The 23,820-nt window shown below is 41.8% G+C and overlaps 1 protein-coding gene across 4 annotated transcripts in view; it reads left to right on the plus strand.

The window, feature by feature from the left end:
• KCNQ1 (potassium voltage-gated channel subfamily Q member 1) overlaps nt 1-23,820 on the plus strand; it is a 265,151-nt gene that overhangs the window by 17,197 nt on the left and 224,134 nt on the right. For all 4 annotated transcript variants that reach the window (XR_003248977.1, XM_026036799.1, XM_026036800.1 and 1 more), the window contains exon 2: nt 18,910-19,000. Coding sequence is in view for 3 of the 4 variants with exons in the window: in XM_026036799.1 (XP_025892584.1) it covers nt 18,910-19,000 (91 nt within the window). In the remaining variant the exon portion in view is untranslated. The remainder of the gene's footprint in view (nt 1-18,909; nt 19,001-23,820) is intronic.

The following is a 23,820-nucleotide window of genomic DNA, read 5'->3' on the forward strand; positions in this document are numbered from 1 at the left end:
CTTTAGCTCTTGTATGTAAAAACCAAAATTCTTGTTTGTTTGACAGTAGAGAAGAAGGGCGGACTGCCTTTCTGTGGCTGTTATGGACTTGCCCCCATCTGCGTGACCCCTCAGAGAAAATAGCTTCGCTGTGACCTGGGCAGTGCTCTCAGCATCTTGAGAGYGACCTGTCTGGCCCCGTGGACTCGTATGGGGTGAGCTCTCTCTAGTCATTATAACTAAATTCTTATGTTCTCCTAGTAGTTCATCCCTTGAACCTTGCACAGAGACCTGCGAGACCACGCTGGTGAAGACCGAAGCTAGGAGAGAATTGACTCCCTCAGCCTTATCGGTGTCCACTATCATTAAACCACTCACTCTCTTGAGCACTGGGCCYCTCTTTTTCTTGTTTGGTTTTGGACTACTACTGTATCGATGGAAGCTCTTCTGGTTGCACCTATGATCCCACCCAGGTGTTGACTGCAGGTGGTATTTGGGTCTTGCGTCTTGCTCAGGATTCACAAATTATTGATGCAACKGAGATAAGTTGACTGTAAGAGAACTTGAACCGTGGTTCTAGAAGTGTAAGGCAACTTAGGATAAAGCTTAATCTTCGGWAGAAGAAAGTGAATTCTGTAGTTCTATTTCTGTCCTTTAATGCATAGATAATTTAGGACTTAAACTGAGTAAAGTCAGTCAGTGTCTAAGTAATCTGTATTGGTTAGATACTCATAAAAAATGTGATTGCTGTATTATTGCATCCTGAAAGGACTCTGTCAGCTACACTCCCTTTCTTGCTGTACAAAGCACAAATACAGGCAAATAGTTTTTATTTATTTATTTATTTATTTATTTTTAACTGCTCCGTTGGCTTTGGGTTGGCTTGGGCTTGACTGGTGAATCAGTTACAATACAGAATTTAAGTCACTGCTTTAGCTTCTCTCTTTCCTCATTTCTCTTTTCCTAAAATATAATTAGAAAATGCCAAACCATCATGTCTCTGACCATTCCTTGAAGGAAAATGCTTTTCATATTTCACATCCACCCTTCATTTCCAGTGTTCCTGAAACAGCTTTGAAGATCTTGGCACTCTTTCCCTCTCTGATGGGCTCAGTGACCCATCAGGCTCGACCCTGGCTGCTCCAAGGCTGTGGCATCCTCATTGCATGGACACRTATGTGCATGTCTACATGTGCCCAGGCACACACGTGTGTTGCTTGGCTCCCTCAGGGTAGGTTAAAGGGAATTTACCCTAGTGGAGAACCACAGAGTGGTGGAAAGGGCTGTGTAGAAAGCTGGGAAGAGTAGGGAATAGGTAGTGATTGCTTAACGCTTACAGAAGATTTCTAATCAAACTCRGATTTCTGCAGCACATATTCAAAATTAACACACTCCAAGGTRTTTGGAAGGTAAATGGAAAGAAAGAGGCTCCTGTGGAAAGTCATGTATTTCAGCCCTTCATTAGCTAAGTCTGAAGGTTTTTAGTAAGCAAAATGGCCTTGTTTTGCAGTCCTCGTTCCAGCTATCTATAACCAACACCGCCCTCTCCACAATGCTCGGACTTTTAACACGATTGTTATCTTAAATAAGAATTCTTAAGTCCTYGTAGAAATCTCTATCTTGAGCGTTTTGCGGTGTGAGATCTGAGAGACGTGACCCTCAGTATTACTGTTCACGCAGAAGAGATGAGAATCGAGGCTATCTCTTTGCATTTGAGTTACTACTTTTTTCTTTTTGTCAAAGAGAGTTCCCCTATCTGTGCTGTGTTCCTTTAGCATTGCCAGCCGGCTCTTCCTTCTTAAGTTCATCTCCGATCCAAACTACACCACTTTGGTTTTAAGGCCTTCGCAGCTTATCTGCTTGGTATTTATTATTTTCTCAATGTCAGACGGCTGTCTCGGAGACTCTTATCAACTCTTGCTTTCCAGTTATATTATGCAGCCAGTGCTTCCTGCCCGTGTTGGGAGGAGGTTTGCAGAGAGTCCTCTGTAAGGATGCAGAGGTGCTCGGGGAGGCGACGGGCACGCGGGGCAGCCGCGGCCTCCGGAGCTGCCAGGAAACATCCACGTCTCCCACGCCAGGCCGTGCAGAGGCAGCTCCTGGCTTTGGGAATGGCAGGCCCACAGAAGTGACAGCCACGTGGAGCAAGCAGGGAGCTCTGACACGTGGGACTGGCCCGAACACGATGTGAAAACTAATCCGTGTGAGGTATCCTGGTAGGAGCCAGGTCCTTGTGGATCTGTCCTCAGCTCTGCATTAGACTAAATGACCTTGTAYGAGTGCCCTAATCTCTCTGCTGTTCATTTTGTTTGGCTAACAAAATGAAGCCTGATTGCTACGTAGGTCACTGGGCTGTACGTTTGCACGTGCTTAGGAACTAGCCAGCCTCCTTTTCTCTTTCTTTCCATATTGTCTGGCCAAGGAAAGACATGATTGTGCTTAGTGTACAGCAAAAACTCGCAGGCTATGCTATGTAGTTAGCCTATGGCAAAGGTTGGTCTGTGAGGAGAAGGGAACTATGTGAGATCTTGCAGTATCTCGGGTTAAAAGGGGAGAAGTTACGCAGCTCATTTCACTGGCCTGTTTTGAGCTTCTCTCTTTTTACCCGGCTTTTAGTGTATCTGGACCAGAGAGCTGGCTAAAAGCAAGCTGGGGGGATTTTAAAGTGRGTAGGAATTGAGCTCTGCTGAGTCTTCTTCAGGTGCTAACCAGGGAAGGCGTTCATCCTGCACAAAGCTGACTTGTCACCGGGGATATTGCAGAGCGTGGAAAAGAAGGCATCCTTCATTCACATGAATTACTTTTAACGGCCTTAGCCCTGAGGTTCTGTGTAATCATTAAAACGTTTTTATTCACCACTCCAGATAGAGAGCAGAGCTGTAAATGTCTCCTTAGGAATAGACTTTTCCTCTTTTAATGAACTGTGGACCTCTAAAAAGTTTTATGGGCCTTTTTACAAACATCACTTCACCTTTTGCATTACCATTTATTACTGTATAGTCATCTTATTTACCTGCATGACAGAGTGGTGTGGAAAATGAACTACATAGTGTGTTAGCATCTGCTGCACTTTACCCCCGGGTGACATTAAACATCTGAAAAATTCAAAACATTTTTGTTTTTCTTGTTGTTTTAGACTGCCAGTTCTTCAATCAGGGACAAACAAACCTTTCTGAACACAGAGGAAGGCCAGTTCGGGTTAGCTGGGATTCATCAAATGAGTTTTCTGAAGGATTAAGAGTAGGGAAAACTTGTCCATGACAGACCTTGAAGTCCAGCATCAGGCAGAGYGTGAGAAGTTCAACATTAGTTTTGAGCAAGTGACTTTTAATGTCATTTGATGTAGGAGAAACCATTTTCATAGTTTTGTATAAAAGGGCTTTGACATTACTAACTAATACAGGTGGTGGCTTGTAATGGAGTATGTGCTGTACATTCCTTCTGACCCCCTTTTCCTGGAAGCTGCTTAAAATACTGTTTTTTTGCCAGGCCAGTGGTCCTTAGACCCATCATTTCTTGATTCCTCAGTACTAGRTGAGGTGCAGCATGTAGCTAAACCTGCTCTTATCTCCCCTCAGGAGGGAGCAACAACTATTTATCTAACAATCTACTGTTATGTGAAGGAATTAGTCTCAAAAAATAACTTCTAAATGGATGATTTTTCCTGTGGGTTAAAAAGATTGAAAAGAGCTTTAGAAAAGCTTCGTTGTAAGTGGCTGCAATCAGTAAGAAACATTCCTCTGTGCCAGCTTGACCCGGGCAAAAACCTTCATATATTACCTTTAAAATGTTATTTCAGGTATGTCAAGAGGGGTTTTGCTGCACTCTATTCTCAAGAGAGCTCATAACTTCTCTACTCAAACATGTATGCATATATCTGTAGATGGGGGTATAAATACATATAACAAACAAATAATATCTAAGAACTGTAGAAGCCAGAAGCTCACGCTGGTTCCTGGTATCCAGTATTTCTTTGCGTGCCCATCGGATGCAGATACAGCAGGAATCCGCCCAGGCAAACGCCTGGAGAAGGAAAAGAAGGCGTCTATGGACTCAGAAATCTCCCTTCCACTTTTTAATTAAGCACATCCTGTTGGCCGGTCAAGGAATTAATTCTTCTGCATCAGATTATGAAACAAGTGCCGTGTGCTGTGCACATGAGAGATAGTGACTTTGTTTTCCTAACGCTGCTGCCAAAGACGTCCCAAGCAGAACAATGCTTTTCTGTGCTCTGATGAAGGTGAAATCCCATTAAAAAGTGTTATCCAATGGCAAGGGTGCCATTGCAATAATGTCCAGAATTTAAATGACGTCCTTCAGACTTAAGTTGTACTGTTGAATTTCTTCTAATGCTTTTTGGCATTGCTGATGGTCTTCAGCTTTCTGCATCTTTTTTTTTTTTTTTTTTTAAAGTGCCTTGCATCTTAAAATTAAACTGAACCCAAATTCATTCTTGCAGGTTGGGGATTGATATTAATACATAGAAAGAGTAATGTTGGCACAGTGGAAAAGAAAAGAAATTCTGATCTCATCTGTAGAAGCCTCTTGCTAACGCATTTTGTAAAGAAGAGTGAATATTTCCTCAAATCTGTCCTTTGCCATTTTCTGATTAGAGACTTACAAGGTGACTAGTATGTCTGAAAATCTTAATATTTACCTCTTTACTGATTAATACACTGATTAGAGCAAAATGAAACTTTTTACTAGGTTAACTTTGTACTCGAGTTCATCAGAAATAGAATGGTCAAAAGCAATGGGGTTTTATAACTAGAACCAGATGTTCAAAGGAGATCAGTGCTGAAGCTGAAGACCCTTTAAAAGGCTCGTGATTGAGCCACTGTGTGATGAAAATATGTAGGAATTGGATTCTTAGGTGGAGGAATTTTATGGATTACTTGATTTATGTGAAGTATAATGACTTAACAGTAATGCACTCACAGAAATACATTTAAAAATGCTGGACTGTTTTTAATAGATTTCCATATAGCCTTAAAAATCTTCCTTTCTTTAAAAGGAGAGCAGGAAATTCGGTATTCTGGCAAGGTGTATATATTGTGCTGTACTTATCTGCTGTGATGCCGTCTCTGATGGCAACACTCTGAGGAAAAAAGCAGAGTTTACAAGATTYCCTTCTAACTAATAATTCCCACAGTGGCCAGTGAGGCAGATAAGAGGTAGCAGGAAAGCAGGCGGCTGCCGGGGCAGCGTGCGGTTGAGTGCTGTGACTCGCAGCCCCTTCTGTGAGTGCGGGATGTGTTTCCTGCCGCATCACACAACTGGATGAAGGTTTCTTAGGGTTTGGGATGTTGTTGCAATGYTGTTAATATTTATTTAAACTTTCTAGCAGTTTGCATCAGGAAAACCAAAGTTTGACAATGAGGACATGTGTTACGTATTTTACATGTCCTTGATTTGCYGACAGATTGTATCAATGCCGTTTACTGTCACATATGCTTGAAATGGCAGCTTATTATCAAGAACACCAAACTTTGACAGCAAGTTGGCGTTTTATATTTGCTACAAGTTTGGCCATGAAACCACAGCTCCATGGAGAGAGCTTATGAGGGCCTGCAGCTTGTAATGCATCCACATGTAAGAGATGTATGTATTTATTACATATTTCTGTTTATTATTCATCGCAGAGGGCTGCACATAAGGCTAAACATGTGTCTTGAAAGATCTGCATTTAAAACGTGCTGAAATTGAACTGACATTAATTGATTGATAGCATGAAGCTTAAGGTGTCTCTGAAGCTGAAATGAGGTGGGATTCTTTATCAGCCCTGTACTTGGGTGATGTAATATTGCTGACATCTTAATGATGCCGATACACTGCATGCTTTCTTCCATGCAGTAAAAAGCAGTCCTAGATTACATATGGAGCATTGTATAATGTCAGATAATTGCAGCTTTAGCAATTATTTAGGATTTCATTTATGGTTCAAGTTAGTAGCAATGCAAGCCTTATTTTGTGTCCTTGTCTTACACCATTGTTTTCAGAAACTTGTTCCATGCTGTCTGCAGACACYCACAACATTTCCTTTGGAAGCCTTGCAAGATCTATTTCCTTGGCTGTTGTAGTTTTAAGAGCTRTAGTAGAAACCATTTTATGCCCGTGTTAATGTTGGGATAGTAGACCATGCAGTGCATTGACTGTCTCGCATGCTGCTGCCTTTCTTCCTCRCCCAGTTCTTGTGATGGTAGATCAAAAGCCTGAAAAATACTGAAGGATCTTAATATCCTAGACTAAATTTCATAGCTGGGCTCATCTGCTCTTCCCAATGAAGAATATTTAATCTGAGCCTGAATCCCTTCTGAGCACAGGCCAGATTCAGCAATCCCATTCACTTCTGATAGACTCTGTGTTAAAAAAAGTGTGTCAAAACGTAGCCTAAAAGTGATGCAGCTTAAGAACAGTTCTTTTGCAGCTCAGTGGCATAACAAAGCTGAAAGGGAGCTTCCATCCAAGATTTTTTTTTCCGATTTATTTTTTCTCTGTTGCTGTGGTTGCTTTTGTGGTTGCTATGATGGTGAGATAGCTCAAGTAGCTGATCTACAGGTGCTCCCTGATCCTTTCCACTACCAGTGGCGACAGGAATGTCGTCCAGGCCGATGACTTTTTCTTGAGTAATTTTATAGCAGATGTGTGTTTGCTTGGGGCTGCTCAGAAAAARCTCTGTAAATTAGTGTAACATTTCTGTACAGTTATGAGACTAGTCAAAGAGAAAAGGCAATCTTGGCTTCTCTGAAAGCATCTTTCAGCTGTCGCTATAAATAATKAAATCAGGGAATGGTAATGAAAAGGGCTGTGAGAGCACTTATCCTGCTTTACATCTTTCTCACGGGCTTCATCTTGCAAGCCCAGGTGAAAGTCTCTTTCAGGTATAGTTAGTTCAGGAAAAAGGAGAGTGGAAAGGACTCTGGGAGGTTAAGTGAGAGGTAAGTCAGAGGTGTGAAGCTGATCCTTGCTTTGGAGACGTTTGGATTGGATCAACATAAGAAACCCAGGAGCTCTCCAGGTCAGTAGCTCAGGGTGTGTTTATACATTTTCTTGGCCATTTGTATCCATTTTCTCCGTTCATGGGAATATTTCAGAGTGTTCACCATTAAATGCTTTTAGAAACACTAATATTGCCTTCCTGTTGTAGAGAGCTTTCCTAGAGATAGATACCAGATAGACTGCCCTTGAGGAAAGAAGAGTTTAAAGTTCGTTGGTAGTGYTATTTTTACATAACCCTTAATGATGCTACTGAAGTGATGCTGTTTGGCTCACTGATTTATGAACAGTGTACAGAATAGAGCATTATAGCCTCCACATTCAGCTAAGAATGACAAATATCCTGGCATAAACTTCCAATTTTTTGCATTAACTATAATTGTAGCAACAGAGTATTCTAGTTGGAATATTCGCTATGGAGAAGGTCACTTGTTCTAAGAACCTTAGCAAAGGTCTAACCTTCAGAAGTCTGTTTAGGGTGCAGTATTTTCCTGGCATTATGACAGAATTATGTATTGGGATAGTTACTATTACAAGATGTSTTTTAATAAAAAATGYTGACCAAAGAAGCAAAGAAAGATCATGAATCATTTGAAGAAAGGTATGGATTATTCTCTTCCTGTTCTGGCCTTCCTTTTTGCTTTCCTTATTTCTCARTGTTCTAAGGGCAAACTGCACACTYSTGTCAGCCCAGTCTATTGATTTTGCTTGCAGTTCTAGGTAAATTTGTTATTAAATTTATAAGTGCTTAGATTGCAAAGACAAATACGTTGCATTGCAAAGACTGAGACGTAAGAGGCACGCGTTGAGACGTAAGAGGCACGCGTGAAGCAGGCATTTCTGAGGGTTTGATTATTACTAAAGTTATCCAAACTGGAGGATGCTGAAGGTGAGAGATTTGTTTAGGAAAAAAACAGAATCTATTTTAGATTAGAATAGAATTTGGTTACCACCAAAGTAGATTAAACGGCAAGTATATAGCCATATTTACTCCCACTCTGCCATCCCAACTTTCAGCTCCTTTTTATCTTACTGATATRTAGCTATTTTTTTGGGTTGTTTTCTAGGGACATGTATTGCATATTTCAGTATCCCCTTTTTAACATGAAAATAATGCACATTTTTAACAGACTTACACCTCCTTGAGAGGGAATGTGGTTTGTAGTAGTATTGCCATTGTGAAAGCTGACCAAAACAAAAAGAGAGGGAGAGAGATGTAATATATGGAGCTCTTAAAACTGCTCCCTTGAGCAAAACTATCAAAATAATGTCTGGTCAGTCTGAAGGAGAGGAGTTGTTCAGCCTAGGTGGTGTCATCTGTTTAAGAATATTGTGTATTTAAGGAAAGCAGTTTCAGCTTAGTACATGTCCAGTGCTTTTGTTTAGGAAGATTTATTTAACTTAGGTTTGATGATAGCAAAGCAGAGCAGTAGTCTTTGGCTTGGCAATTTTTCAGAAGCTGCAAAAGGAAAAGAGTTGGAGTGCTGCTCTCAACATTTGGATACGAAATTATTCTAACCCATGCTGCCTTGAACTCACTTTTACAAGAAAAGTGTGAAAATGGTCTAGAGAGCCTTCAAACCGACCATATAAAACCACACCTGGAAAACAAGTTTTACTGGTCTTGTGGCCCGTGGTTTCTAGAACACACCTCTCCTATCTTTTCCCCTCTCTTACTAAAATGCGAACTTATCCAGAATTGACCGATAAAAGGCAAGTTTTCTGCTGCAGGGAGAACAGAACRTTTGCTTTCAGCCCTGCTCCGTGGTTTATCTGCTGGCTTCGTAACCCTCCCTGTAACTCTGCTGTGTGTTCATGCACACAGTGAGGAGCAGCCTCCTCGAGCGCCTTGGACCTTGGGAGCTCCTTGGCCACGGGAGCGCGTGGGCCGAGCGCACCCGACACTGGCACCCTCTTCCCGTTGCTCTCCTGGCTGCCTTGGCACCGGCCCCTCTTGAGATGAGGAGGTGTCACCTACTCTCTTGATGGTGCCACCACCACCACGAAACCACCTGCCAAGCAGCCGTGGTCCTGCTTGTGCTTCACGTTGCCTCTGTTAAGAGGACAATAACTAAGGAAGAAAATGTGTGTGATTACCCATTTGCACTCTTATTGCRTGCTAAACTTGCCCAATAGCAAATATAGGCTGTATCTGATATTGATGTTCACCTCCAGATGTTCACCCAGGGCTAGGTGCTAGAGCTGCAGATAGGCACTGCAGAGCAGAGGGCTTGTTTTGGAGTCTGCTGCTGGCTGGTGGGTTTGGCTTTGAGTGATGGGCTGCTCGGGCAGGACCTGGGTAAAACTGGATGTGGATTGAGGGGAAAAGGCTGGAATGTGGCACTGTGCCGGTTCCCTAGCTCTGCTTTAGAGCAGCAGAAAGAGGAGTAAGCTCTTCCCGGCAAAATGAACTGTAAAAAGAAGAAAACTTCTCCTCTGTTTGGCACTCTTTTTGATAGTCTAAAATAGAAAACTTCTATTTCTTTTTCAGTATTCCCGCCATACTTTCCTAACTTTTCTTGACACCTGGTTCATGTTGCTGCAGCCATCATTCCCTCTGCCAAGACCTTAAAGGCYTTTCCTGCAATAATTCTGGTCCAGTGTCCTATAGGACTTTTGATTCACTGTATGCTCTGAGCTTTGGGACAGCACCCACTATTTAAATTATTTTTTACAGACTCTAATCTCCCAGAAGAGCAACATAAATATGACAGGATCCTTGCTTAGCCTCAGCTGCGGCTAACCTATAGCTGCAGCTAACCTGCTTCTGTGAGTAGCAGCCTATCGTATATTGGACGTTATCTTGCACAATAAAGCTGCTTTCTCACACAGGGTTTAGAAGATTATTTCTCTTCTAAGAAGTCAAGGAGACTTCTTAATTATACCATTGTTTCTGTCAGGAAGGACCGACTGTACTTCGCTTTACAGTTGGAACAAGTACGTATTAACAGGAAACTCTATGCGATGGTTTGAAGCTAATACAAACAGAGTGTTCACACTTGGTCTGTGCAGGGCTTTCTGATGGCACGTGACGAGCAGGAGTAGAGATCTATTAGCTTGAACTACGTAGGACATAGCAAAGAGGAAGAACCCACTCTAAAGGAAACTTGCCCTCAGTTCCTTGAGGGAATCCTGCCTCCTTGTGTGCTCCTCCTCAGCTGTGCAGCTTTTGCTGGGAAAGGGGTTGGAGCTCCCCTGCCTCAAAAACAGGAGAAGGAGTAGAGCAAATCCAGAGAGGAAAGTCCTTGGAAGGGTCTGTGTGGCAGAGATCTACTCCCTCYTTTGTGTTCCCTTTTGTTATTAGGCTTAAGGTATTTTTTCTTATATATTTTTCATCTTCAGGGTTTTGTAGGCTCTTGCTCTCTTTTAACTCCATGYGGTAATGATTTTTCATATAGGACTCCTTTGTTCTAATCATATATCTTCACCTGGCTTGCTTTATTAAAAGTAACATAAATTTCTTAAAATGGCCTGATAGAGGATGCCAAATGTTCACCATTTGCATAACTGATTGCTCATTTAGTCTTCTATTCATGGACTGCAGTGGTGCTCCCATAAGTTACAGTTGTCACAGAATTAGCAGTTTCCCAATAGTCAGTCCAGACTTCAGCAGTCTTTTGAAGCAGACTTCAAAAGACTTTGACCTAAGATCTTTGCCTACAGGGTATTTATGCACGTGAACTTCAYGAGGAATGAACATTTTCTCAGCATACTGAACCTGGTTTTGTTTTCAAGAAGTGAAATGCTGAGCTTTGAGGATGGTTCCATTCAAGAGCTTGCCAGCCGTGTTTATTCCCTGCACTAGTTTCCTGTTGATTCTATTTATGATCTACAGTCCTTTCCTCTCTCTCCTGTTTTTTCCTCTCACTTAGCTGTCCTGCATTTACCAAGTTCTCCCTGTTCCCTGTCTAACGTCTACCATTTAGTTGTTTGTTTTTTGGTCCTCAAGCAATCCTGCAATGCTTGCGGTGAAAGAGCTAAAAGATCTGGTGCCTAGATGAAATCAGCAATTGCTTGATATAAATTAGTATAAATATATAGGTAGTTACAATGTGGAGATGACTGCRCAGTCCTGTGTAAGGTCATTAGAAATTTGTGGTGGTAGAACAACACGAAGATATTATTATATTATATTTCATTTCTGCTGTCTTGCAGAAATACAAACTCTTCCAGAAAAGCGTTTKCTGTTGGAAATTAAGGTAGGAGTAGTTCTCTGCAAATGGAGGGGAAGGGCACAGGCGGGCGCAGGACCCGGGTGGCTTGGCAGGGCTTTGCCCTGTCACAGGAGATATGTTGTCAAATCTCATGTTTCCATCAGAACATGCACCATTTCCTGCCCAGCCCTCAAGGGAGGGGGCAGAATGAGATTACATGTCAAAGGGTAATTTCCCAGTTATTATTATTATTGTTTAGTGGTTTCTACAGCTGTATCACTTACCTGAAGGCGTGTGTCTAAATCCACATTGCGATGATGCTTGTCACTGCTGCTCTTCCCTATGTTCATGCGCTGAAAACTACGTATCAGTGAACATTGTTGTGGCTTAGAAACACAGTTTCTAAATGATTAAATTAGGATGCSAGAGCCTATGTTTTGGTGAGGTAACACGCACTGGATCTGCAGCCACCTTACAATGCTCAAATAATGATGAGCAGGGTAAGAATCTGCCAATACTGAGCCTGGGCACTCTGATGTCCTTCATTTTCAACACTGTCCTTCCAGTTCTTATAAAGCTATATGCTTTGCAGAGGCCAAGCCTTCCTTGCCTTATTCTATTTACCAGTATAAGCAATCACAGCTGAAAGCTAAATGGCAAAAATGTGGTTTAAGTTACGGGTGGCGATGGGTCGTGAATGTGACTGTAGCTGTGTATCCAAAGGCATTCCAGGTACGAACAAAAAGGTGGAGACAGATTCCTGCGGGAGTTACACAGAATGCTACCCAGGATAAATCACAGGATGCCCCAGAAGAGGTGCAATGGTTCATTATTTTATACAGATCTCCTTTTGGTTGCACTCATTTTCTGCAGCAGAAAAAGGATTTACTACACACAGCCACTGACTTGCTGCCAGAAAGAGCACAGATGCAGCAGTTACGTATGCAAAGCAGCTCCCTGATAGTCTGATACGGTCAAGAAGTGATAGCTGTAATGAGCAAAAGTTGTGTGGGAGTCAAGAGCGAGCTGAGGTCAGTTCTAATATGCCACTGAACACGCATAAATTGACTATCCCTCTGGAAAGGTAGAGCTCAATTTATAGTATTCTGTATACTGTAAGGTTTGAATCTCCTCTCCTGTTAAATCTTTCTGAGGTTTCAGCTTAATTTAGGGCCCAATTCCAACTTTTCCTTGGAAAGACTTGCACTGTGAATAGGTAAAAGGGAGTTTAAGAAGAAACAAAATCCATTTGCATTCTAAATAATGTTCTTGTTGATGGCTGTGTGTTGATCTGGTAAGTAGCTTGTCTCATAGACCATGCTTTTCAAATGCTCCATGTTCATTCCAGTTTATTTTATAATGTCTTATCAGTTTTGTTACCTGTGACATTTACTAAAGGAGAATTGTTATCTCTCAGTGAACGGATAGTTGTTCCATTGGTCATTCTGCATATTGAATTAAGCCAGAAAAGATGAATGCTAATGGTGTAAAACCATACTTAAAATCCAGAAAAAAAAAAGTATAAGGCTGGGGGCTGCAGAGCACTGGTAGTTGCCTGAAAGGTGGCAGGTTTCTTCAGCTGTCAGTGGAAAGTTGAAGTCTGGATCAATTCAAAATACTGAAATAAGGCCTACTATACTCCCTATAGGTTTTCTTTATATTTCTAAGTATAGCGCATATACTGGCTGCTGTTTCTACTGGTCAACTGAATGATTCTTTTGTGGAAATGACTTCTCAAACTTGTTTTGAGATGAAGTGGCTAAATGGTCTGAAAGGCTACACGAGGCAAGCCAAGCTTTGTTATTCGTGATATATTTATTCACATACAGTTATGTCTACACATAGACTTACTTAAGCCCRTGCACACCTGTGTGTCATTATTACTCTGTTCAGTGAATAGCATAGAAACATATCCCAAGTGTATATACAGGCCAGTATTTATATGATCTCAGTGTTTTGCTGCAGTTCTGCACGCTGGCTGTCTCCAAGACAGCCCCATTTGTGGGTAGGAAGCCAGCGGATACATGGAGCCTGTGAACGCTGAGGGGCCCAAGTCATTTGTTCCAGGGTAACAGCGCTGGCTGCCTGCGAAGGAGCAGGATGCCTGGGARTGGTGTGAGGAAAACCCAGCCGGTGAAAGAAAACATCTGCTGCTGTATGAATGCCCACGTCCACGTTGTGTTAACAGTGGTTTCGGTGGAACATGCACAAGTGCGGCGACGGGCGGGCGCTTGCGAGATGCTTGGGTTAAAAGAAAGGGAGCGCGTTAGGTGCGGGAAGCACAAAGCTGCTTGTTCTCGAGTGCCATCTACTGATGCGGTGTCTGTGGTGTCTCCGGACAGGCAGATGCTCTTGGTAACAGCCTTGTAGCGTGGGAAAAGAAAGTGAAGAGTCTGCCCTTACCACCTCATCTCCAATGCTTCCTTGGCTGAGCAATCTGGGAGTTAGATCAGAGCTGTTGAAAACCTGCTTTCCTCTTTGCTTCCTTTTCTGGCTCCTGTCACGTTTGTGTATCCAGGGTAGACAAGCAGGGAGTTTCAGGAGCTGGAAGAGCTGTCAGCTCCAAGAGGCAAAGGTGTGTGGAGCCCATGTCCATGCTGGGTGGACACACGTGAGCACACGCCTGTGTCTGCAATGCAAGAGCCTCGGGGCAGTTCTTCAGGCACCAGTTTTTGAGGCTCAGGCTTGCTGGTAGCTGCGCACAAAGGAGCAAGAGTCAAAAGGACCAGGCATCTTGCAGAGTGACTCGTTTCCAGGATGGTATGAGTTGTTTCCTGAATACCTCTGCCTTTCAGAGCCTTGAAACTCCAGTTAGGCTTAGCTTAGGCTCCTCATTTACATATTTCTCTTAGGTATCTGAAATTAGGTGGGTTTATTGGGTTAGGGATGGTATTTCTGTCTCCTGCTGAGATGTTGAGTGCTGCTTTCCCGTGGGTTTGATATTAACTGGTTGGACTGACAGACCTGCTGTTTGCATGCCTGCTGTCTGTGGTGGTTTCCTTTAACTTCAGTGATAGTGATCCCAGTAAAGGGGTACTAAAAGTTATACAGCCATTTGGGCAAGTTAGTTTTGGAACATCGTTCATCTGAAAAAAATATAACTTCCGTGAGCTTTGAAACATTATGTTTGGCTGTCAGAATTGTATCTTTGGCTTTCCCTGTGGGAATTCATGTATTTATGTTCTGAATATTGGGGGGGAGGGGGGGGAATAATCATGATTTTCAGATGGCTTGTGGAAACTTTGAGGCTTGACAGTTCACTTTCTTCGGAGTTAGAGGAGACTCAGGTTTGAGGCAGAGACAGTTTGCTCAATTGCTGTCCATAAGCTGCCCTGGGCTTGTCTCGTGCCCACTGTAGAAAGTGGGCAATAACACAATCTGTGCTCCAGTTTGGCTGAAGATAGGAGATGTATCTATAAAAAGAAAAATCAAAGAGCCTTCTGGCAAACTTCTATTTTCTGTTTGCCGAGTGYCTCACTCCCTTCTCGGGCTTCCAGAGTGGACGGAGGAAGCTCCAAACACTGGACTGGAAAAACCCAAGGGGTAAGAGCAGAGTGTTAGGAGGAAATGAAGGGCAGGCTGAGCCCGGAGGAGCTGCGGGAATGGGAGGACTCCTTGGTTTATGGGGAGGGAGGTGGAAGGCCGGCAGCTGCGGGCGGCATCCTGACATGTGCGCCCAAGGGACGCGGAGGGCGCTTGTGCAAAGGGCCTCAGGTGTCGTATTTCTTATATGGCTTTCTGAACTTTGATTCTCCTGTTCAGTTTGTGTGTAAAGATACACCTACATTCAGAAATGTAGGGTCTCCTGTGTTGTGCAAAAGAATAATTCACTTCCTCGTCATCACCCTGAGAACCTGCAGGTGTGCTGGTGAGAGCAGAGGCTCCTTGAGGGAGGCAGAGAGGTTCCTGTTGTGCCAGGGCTTGTTCTTTTGTTTATTTGTTTGCTGCTTTTTAAAGAACTGTAACTTGKTTTTTTTCTGTATCATGATTGTTTTGTATTTTCTAAGTCTAATCCATCATTTACACTGCAGTGCACCTATTCGTCTTCATAGGAATTCACCTATTCTTCYAGTCCTTCCTGATTTATGTACAAGATGGCTAAAAATTAACTCGAAGCAGAAACTTCAATTCTAATACATACTCACTAGAGAGAAAAAATGAGGGTTTTGCTTTCGGTATTGCAGCATCCTTTCTGTATCTAGTCCAGAATAAGACTGGCCTTACSATGAGAGGAATTTTTATTTTATTTTATTTGGAAGCGTCCAGCAGAAAACATTCCTCAGATGATCAAAGCAGCCTGTTTCATTGCTAAATACTGCTGAATATTTCAGTCCTAATTATCCAGTAATAGTGATTAAGCTTGTCAGGATTGGAGTTTACCCTCYCTTGTAACACCTAGCCTGCATACAGAGAACTGGCTAAGTGGGTTGGTAGAGTTTGATATTTTTATGGTGCTGTAAACATGCAGAGTGTTATATGAGTAGCAATTCCATTCTTATGGTGTGCAGGAGGGTGCTAAATGCTGTGGCACTGATCCAGCAATGCACTTAAGGATGTGCTTTGCTTCAAAAGTCCTGTGAAATCCCATTGACTGGAGGAGATCTCCGAAGGGTGGGTGGCCTTCAGGCTGCCYGGCTGGGCACTGAAGGTATTCCCAGGAACTCCCAGCAGGAGCAGATTTCTAAAGGTTATTGCATAAAGTTTTGTAAAGAACTAGTGATTCATTGGTGGAATGGGGAGAAAAAATGGTATTTTCTTTAGGAGGTTTTTTGAGGAGTTATCCAGCGACCATCAGGAGAGTAGAGAAAACGTTTTGTGATCTCTCCTCTTTAAACGATGTCATTCAGTTGTGTGGGAGGAATCCTGGATGCGTAAGGAGTGCTCAGCACTTGCTGTCTGTCTGAAGTAACTGCTGGTTGTTCTTTGAGGTGGATTGATACGTGGCATGACATGAGTTAGATCGGTTTGCCAGCTCTCCTGTCCTGCTAATCTTTTACCCAGACCTCTGCAGACTTGTTTGTCAAGTGGCATTGGCATTTGCTTTTCATGGGTGTTGAGAGAATTTCTCAGTCGTTATTTTAATTGATAGAAATTTAGCAGGAGTTTCATTCTGAAGGCATGTTTATATGAAGAGATGCTAAGATCTGTTTAATCAAGCCTCCTAGAAATTCCTCRAACACCAAAGCAATAGACTGGAAGAAGAAACACCTGCCTGAACATCTTTATTCAGTTGGGATAGTATGTGTGTATGGGCATAGGAGTCTGTCCTGATGTCAGCCTGGAGAGCATAATACATGTCAGCATTTTCCTTTTTTTTTCCCCTGGAAAAGAAAATATGCAATTAATAAGATCCCAACTGATCCATGGGAATGAAAACCCGTAGTGGTAGACAGTGTGCTGCCCTCTGATGGAGCTCTTGGGTCTTGTTTTTGGTGGAAAAGGTTTTCGTGGGTCTTCAATTTACTGCCCTCTTCTGGCTTAATGTATTGGTGAGTTTTTAACAAATATACTAAAGATATTAGTATTCTGCGTATATTCAGGACTATTACACCATCTCATGCAGCTTTCAGTTTGCTTTGAACAAGGCCTTTTTATGTGTCGAGCTTTTTATCTCCATGTCACTGCCCCCATTTATGTTCATTTGCCTCAATACATTTGTCTCCACAGGTTGTGGGCCGATGTGCACGTAGAAGGGCTGCCTGCTAGGGCTGCATTTATGTAAAGCTTGGTGTAGTTTGTAGGRGTTTGAAATGATTCGCTTATCATCGTGCTCTCCGACCTCCTCTGTTTGTCTAGGAAGAGCAAAGGATTTTCAGAGGTGAATCAGGCACATCCACAGATGTATAATTTATCTAGATGACAGTATATTCTCATGTATGTACGTATACGTGAAGTGTTCTGTACTATCAACTTAAATTCTTTGTCATATATATGGGATATTTTCTATACTTCAGTTCTCCATCACTGCCTACTAATTGGATTTTTTACCTGATTATCTCTAAGCATCCTCTCCCCAATTCTGCCGTGCATTTGCAATATCCTTTGGGAATGCGTGCATTGCCCTATAAATGTGCTGTATTTTGAGGAATCTCCTCATGCCTGCCCTGCCACATTTTGGTTTTCTTGAGAGCTTCGTCATTTCAAAGATCCATGCTTTTACAGGGATGTTTCTGGGGATGGAGCAGGCAGGAATAAAGTGTCCAGGTCTAATCTGCAGTAATTCTAAGCTGGTGACTTCGAGAGCCCTGCTGGTTGTGTGATGAGTTAGGTGCAGGGTTCTGCAGTGAACACCACTGTGAGCACTGAGATGAAAAGAAAAGGTCAGTCGGTCTCTTCCGGATGGACTGGTGGGAATGACCTGGGTGAGATGGGTTGGAAATAAAGGAGTAGGAGATGGGCATCCCTGGAGACCCTTCTTTCCTGGCAAAAATATACCCCCTTTTGCTGTTTGTGACCCAGAGCTGCACATCCAGCTTCTGCAAGCTGTAAATTCCACAGATCTTAGTGACTGTTGGTAAACACAGAAAAAGTAGAATTCTTGTTTTCTGCCATCACAGCGCAGGTGACAGCGCTGGAGACCCTTCTTCTTCCCTCTGTAATGAAGAATGAAACGGGGCTGCTTGACAGAGCTCCTCCAGAGCTGTGTAGGGGCTTTACGTTACATACTGCAACATAAGTGGGAAGAAACCCAAAGCACCTGCCCTTGCAAACTCATGCACTTGGCTGAAGAGAGACTTCAGCGGCCAAGGCCTTACATAGTGATCTCTGTCCCTTGGGCTCTTTCCAGCCTCATTTGTTCTGCTCAATGCAACTTATCTAGCAACTCCTTCTGGAATTGGAGCTGTAGGTGAAAATTCAGCGAGTTTTTACTCGCTCTTCATTTCTTTCCCTCTTTTTCTCTTGCTCCGCAGTGGCCCTTGCACTTTACAGTTGTGCTTTGCAGATGCTGGAGAAGAAATACATGACTCTGTCATATTTGTGATGTATTTTATGTGTTTGGCTTAGTGGAGATGACTCAAGGCCTGTATTATTTAACTGCTGGGATTCAAGAAAGCCAAACTGGAAGCTGCTGACACSAGCACATAGTGGACAGCATCTGGTTTGGGTCTTAAACATTTCAGTCTCTCCAATGTGCTCTATATTCCTCTAAGGCAAGCAGCAGCCCTGCAGGGTGGTGGGCCCAGCTGAAGGTGCTCAAGGACCTTATTAGCACCTTATTGCCCTGCAGCCASGCTCTGGCTGAGGCTCTGGCTGCCCCTGGGGTTACAGGTGAGTGGGCTGAGGCTGCTGCAACTGCTGGTGCTGCAAATCTCATCTTGGAAACCAGAAACCTTCTGTAGGGACTCACTTGGTCAGAGGGGCTGAGGGGRAAAAAAACCAACTGTTCTCATCCCTTCTGTGATAGTCTTTTTTTTCCTTCTTCTTTTCAATTTAAAAATAGAATTATCCAGTGTGGTGTTTTAAATGTCAAATGTCGGATTTCATTTATCTAAGGCCTTTTTTGAGGAGTGGTTATAAAGACAGTGTGGGCAAACCCTGAGAAGTACTGCCTTACTTGGGCCCCTTTTATAAGCTGTTGGAAGTTAGAACAGTAAAAAAGGCAAATATTTGAAATGTTGAAGGGGAAGGTTCAGCAATAGCAGTTCTTAAAATGGAGAGGAATATTGGAAGCTATTTGAGGGGGTGGCAAACAAGGGCATTTCTGTCTGTATAGGTAACTTACAATGGAAAAAATGTATGTGTTGTTTGGCTACATCATTTCTGTTTTATTCTTTTACAGCTTCCTTATTGTGCTGATATGCCTTATATTCAGTGTGCTTTCTACAATTGAGCAGTATGCAGCTCTGGCTACAGGAACGTTATTTTGGATGGTATGTATGCAGACACTTAAATGATTGATGCATGTTAACGTGTAAATTCTGATTTCCTGAACTAGTATTATAGCAAGCAGTCTGTCCCTTGTGGTCTAATTCACAGGAGTCTTCTTTCTATTTCTTCCTAATGAGGCTGTAAAGCCAAAGAAGCTCAGAGAGCCAAGGTAGTAGGAAACCACACCAGAGAACACACTCTTACCCTATATGGTCCACGCTGAGGGCGCCTGCAGTTTGTCCAACGCACACAACTGTTCTAATTAAGCCTGAATCCCTCATATTGCTCAGGTTATTGTTCAGCCATGCTGAAGGCCAGACACCTAACCTTAGAAGACAAAGTAAGTGGAAGTGCTTTCCTTAATGGAACTCAGATCCAGGCTTCCTTCACAAGTGGAAAATGTGCGTGTTTTCACTGGCTTCAGAGATAAGTCAATTTGCTCTACCCGTCTTGAGCATGGAGAACACTTAAACTATCTTTTCTTCGTGGCTTATTAGTATCATTATGTACATATCAAGAAATATTCGGAGTGTTGCTGTCCTGCCAGTTAAGTTTTCATATTCAGAAACTTTAGTTTGGAAGTCTGAGAAGCAGAATTTTAAATCTGCAAAAATGCTTAATTTTTGAGCTCTCCACTGCTAATTGCGGGTTTACCTGTATTTATAGCTAAATGACCATTGTTTTACTAAGGAAAGCATTGTCTCACCGTATAAAGAAAATGGTAATTAGCAATTTAAGGGTTTGTTCAAAATAGTTTCTTCAGCAGTGTACCAGTAAATAATAATAGTAATATGAAGTCCATTTAAAACCCTCATCAATTACCAGTTTTATCTAGTAATCAAATATGTTAAGATTTTGTACGTAACTTGAACACTGTAAGAATAATAATATAACACATTCAATTTAGTGTCAACCACTCTRTGTTTCCATGCAGTGTGTTTGCATGCTTGCTATTTTTGTAAGATTAAGATAAGATAAAACTTATGGGGTAAATCGCAAGTAAGTGCGTTATTATAGTTAGTAGTCAGATAAGAGGGGGCATATATTTTTCTGCATCCATTAGCTCTATTATTTTGTGGTTATGGGATTCTTAAAAAAACAGGTTTAAGGAGTTCTGTTTTTCTTTTAATAATTTGACAATTTGGTGAATTGGAATTGCAATAGTATCTCTAAAAGCTCATTTTTACTTTGATAAGACAAGAAGAAAAATACATTTTTATTCATGAAATCATGCAGTGCAGGTGCTATATTATATATCTACACTGTATRTCAAAGCAGGTACTATATTATTTTTTTGCTAAGCAGGATGCAYTTGTGTTCTGTTCTAGGTATGGTTAATTTTTAACATTTTAATCCTGCTCTTAGTATTTCCCGGGAATTCAGTTCAGTTGTGTGTGTTGTGTATGTATTCAGTGCTGGCAAGTTCAAATTTCCTTTTCTTTAAGGAATATCTTTGTAAGGTCTTACACTGTGTAAAGGAAGGCCAAGTGCCTGTTTTCTGTGTGAACAGACAGTATAAAATGGCCACTTTCCATGTGTCTAGATACAGCTCATATATAAAGAGTTTATGTTGATGTATRGGATTTATCCTAGCAAACTGAAATAAGTACAGTCAAGAAAAGTATTCTGCATTTGTTCGTGGTTTGTAATGGAATTGATTTTGAGAAGATTTACATGCACTCGGGCCAGAGATGCAACTGTAAGTATTGGCCTATGTTAGCTGTCAAATCTGTAAAATTACTGTGCAAGGTTGAATGTGGTTTCAGTACTGGTTTGGCCTAACTCTATGCAGAGCTTGTCTATTTGATTTTGTACTACATAACTGCTATAAACTTGCAAATTACAAGTTGTTAGCAGTGAACTGGGATCTCACAGAAAAAAATAATGTAATGCAGTGTTTTCACTGARGTACCTTTATTTTTGATGCAAAAAACGTGTGACGGTCTGGAGAGGGTTAACAGGGGAGTCTTGGTCCAAAACGCGTAGGTGGCCAATGCTCCCTCTGCCTTACCCACTTTTGGTGAGACTTTCAAAGGACTTGTAGTAGCTTGCAAATATATAATGTAAATGTCAATGTCAAATGTGAAAATGTSAATAATGACCAATATAAATGTCAGAATCTATTTCCTGTGTGTTTCAGCCCAGCAAGATCTCCTATTCTGTTCTTGCTTTAAGATTTTACTTTCATTCTAAAGTGCCATTACTGATTTTATCATTTATTGCTGAACAGTATCATTACTGCAAGATTAGATGCAAGTGAATTCTTGGGAGGGGCTCATCACGGCCAGCTTGCTGAAGGGAGACTTTAGAAAGGCAAACAAAGCAGAAGGTGTGTAACACCACACAGGGATCCAGAAAGAGGAGAAAATACAGTGCAAAGTTTTGGCCCAAAGGGTCATGCAAGGAGACTTGTTAGGCTTAGGAGAACCCTCCTCCTTCTGCTTCGCTGTGAATTCATTTCTGTTTTGTGGCTGTAGAGGGATTTCTCATTACACTATAATAATAATGATGCCATTATAACAATTATATTAGAATAATAACTGAATTTAGAGGCAGAGAACAAAAGCAGGTAACCGTGTYCTTCGTTCACCTACGGCAAAGTTAATTTACAAACTAGTGCTGATAAGAAAGAGACGACAAAGGCCAGCAATGTAGAAACAACCTATCTGCAAGAGCAGAGCAATCTGAAATAAGTCTTTTCTGCGTGGGCTTAACTGGGACGGTGAAAGGGAGGTAACCTTAAGCCCAGGTGAACCCTGAGGTACTGAGGCTTATGAGGTCTCAAATGCTTCTGTGAAACTTGAGATACACAGCCCAAATGTGTGCTCTGGGAGATGAAAATGATTTTAAAAGTAGCACATAGAGACTTTTTAACTCTTTCTGAAGGACATAAAATTTGAGGCTGCCTTTCCTTTCCTGCTTTCCAAACAGAAATCTAATAAAGCTTTCATCAGGAGCAGATTCCCTTTGCTTTATACATCATTTCCTATGCAGGCTGCCATTCTCTCTAGATGTGCTGCGTTCTGTGATGCCTTAAAGGTAAGGCTGCAAGAGCTGATAGTACCACATGTGCAATGTTGTGCCTAGAAATTATGCCGACAGGAGTTCTGTAGATTGTTTTGTGTGTTTCTTCTTCCTTTTGGTCTGGGCAATGCAAGAAATGAGCACAGCAGAGTAAATGTGCTAAGTCCTCACTCTTAAGGCATGGGTGAGCTGAGCTGTGCAGCCCAATGGAGCAGGTCTGATCAGATGAGCTTGTCACAAAGGTCCTGTAAATCTGACTTACTGTGGATAAGGAGGAATAGCTATAAAAGCATATGTAGGTGTTTCCATTATTTGTAAACTGCGGTTGTTGCAGAGTCCCTTCTGTAGCCCACGCACAAACTCCTTGGTGTCGAGCTGTGCATTAGGAGAAGTGCAGAGTCTGTTCATCCTGGCCGAACGGCCATGCCAAGAGGGCCCTTGAAGACACCTCCAGTCAGGAGCTATACTCCATTTCCTCCATCTAGCCAAGGTCTTCTGCTCAAGCCCTCCAAAAGATACAAACATCTGGGCCAYCTCAGCAGAGATCTCTGAAACTAAAAAGACCAAGAGTGTGTTTGAAGTTAGATGCGTGTAAGCTGAGTGTGCCCTTGTTCATGAACTCAACCCCCCCAACTGTATTATTTCAGTAATACAGTCACACAAGAGATAACATTGTTTGAAAATAAGATCCAAAAAGGCTGTTGAGGTTTTTAGTTTGTGTGTGTGTGTGTATATATATATATATATAAAAGTGTCATTTTTTTTTCCTCTGGAGCTTTTTATGTTATTATAATGCCATCTCCAGCTACCAAAGTAGGAAGAGGTTATGTTGTTGTCTCCTATTTATTTTAAAATGCTGCTRTTTTTCATGACAACAACAACAAAGGCAGGCTCAACACTGGAAAAATAAAGGCAAGTTTAAATATATGTTCCAAGTGGTGTTGCAATTTTAAACAAAAGCCTTATAATTAGCTTTTGAATCTTTCTGTACTTGTCACTACATTTCACAAGGCAAAGAGCCTTGATGAAAGCTATACCTAAATGCAGTTTTAATGGGAGATTAAGAGAGAATTGGCCTTTTGTTGGCTTGGAGAATGCAGTGAAAGCTGCTTAAATTTGCATGTGTTTATTTTATCTTTTTTCACTAGATGGTGCTCTTGGAGGGCTTTGACTCGCCTTATTTGCTGGCACTTACCCAGCAAGAGCTGGAGTCTGAGCCAAGACTGTGAAAGGATCATCATTTTGAAGGGTATATGTACACTTGGCCCGTTTAAAACAGTGGAGAGGGAGAGCTTTTGCCATGACTCATAAAGAGAATGTGGTGCATCTGTGTAAAAATTGATTTTGAGACTACAATATTTAAACTATGGAAAAAAGTAATTCAGAGATGTATGTTCCCAGAGAGGCCATATTTTTCTTTTATTTTCATAAGCAAGGGTTTTATGGTGCCAGAACACAGCAGAATGCTGTTATCTCAGCATGATCTAAGAAAATCCAAGTGCCTGGTCCAAGGGGATTAAATATTCTGCTGARCGAAGGGATATTTAGTGAGCCTGAAAAAGCTATTTTCTTGTAGGCATCTCGTTTCAATATAGATTCCAACCAAAAACACTGTAAGGGCATGTTTTTATGATGAAACTTTGCAGCTTTTTGTTTTCAGAGTTCCCTTTCCACTTTGGGATCTTGCTTATGGAAGAGGCTAAATATTAAACATATAAAAAATAAAAGGACTGTCAATGAAAATAAAAAGCAGTATTTCTAGGCACTTAATATTAGCAATATTGGCATTGAAATGAAG

Source organism: Nothoprocta perdicaria, unplaced genomic scaffold (assembly GCF_003342845.1).
Source record: "Nothoprocta perdicaria isolate Ctin4 unplaced genomic scaffold, notPer1 scaffold_186, whole genome shotgun sequence".
Lineage (NCBI taxonomy): Eukaryota > Metazoa > Chordata > Aves > Tinamiformes > Tinamidae > Nothoprocta > Nothoprocta perdicaria.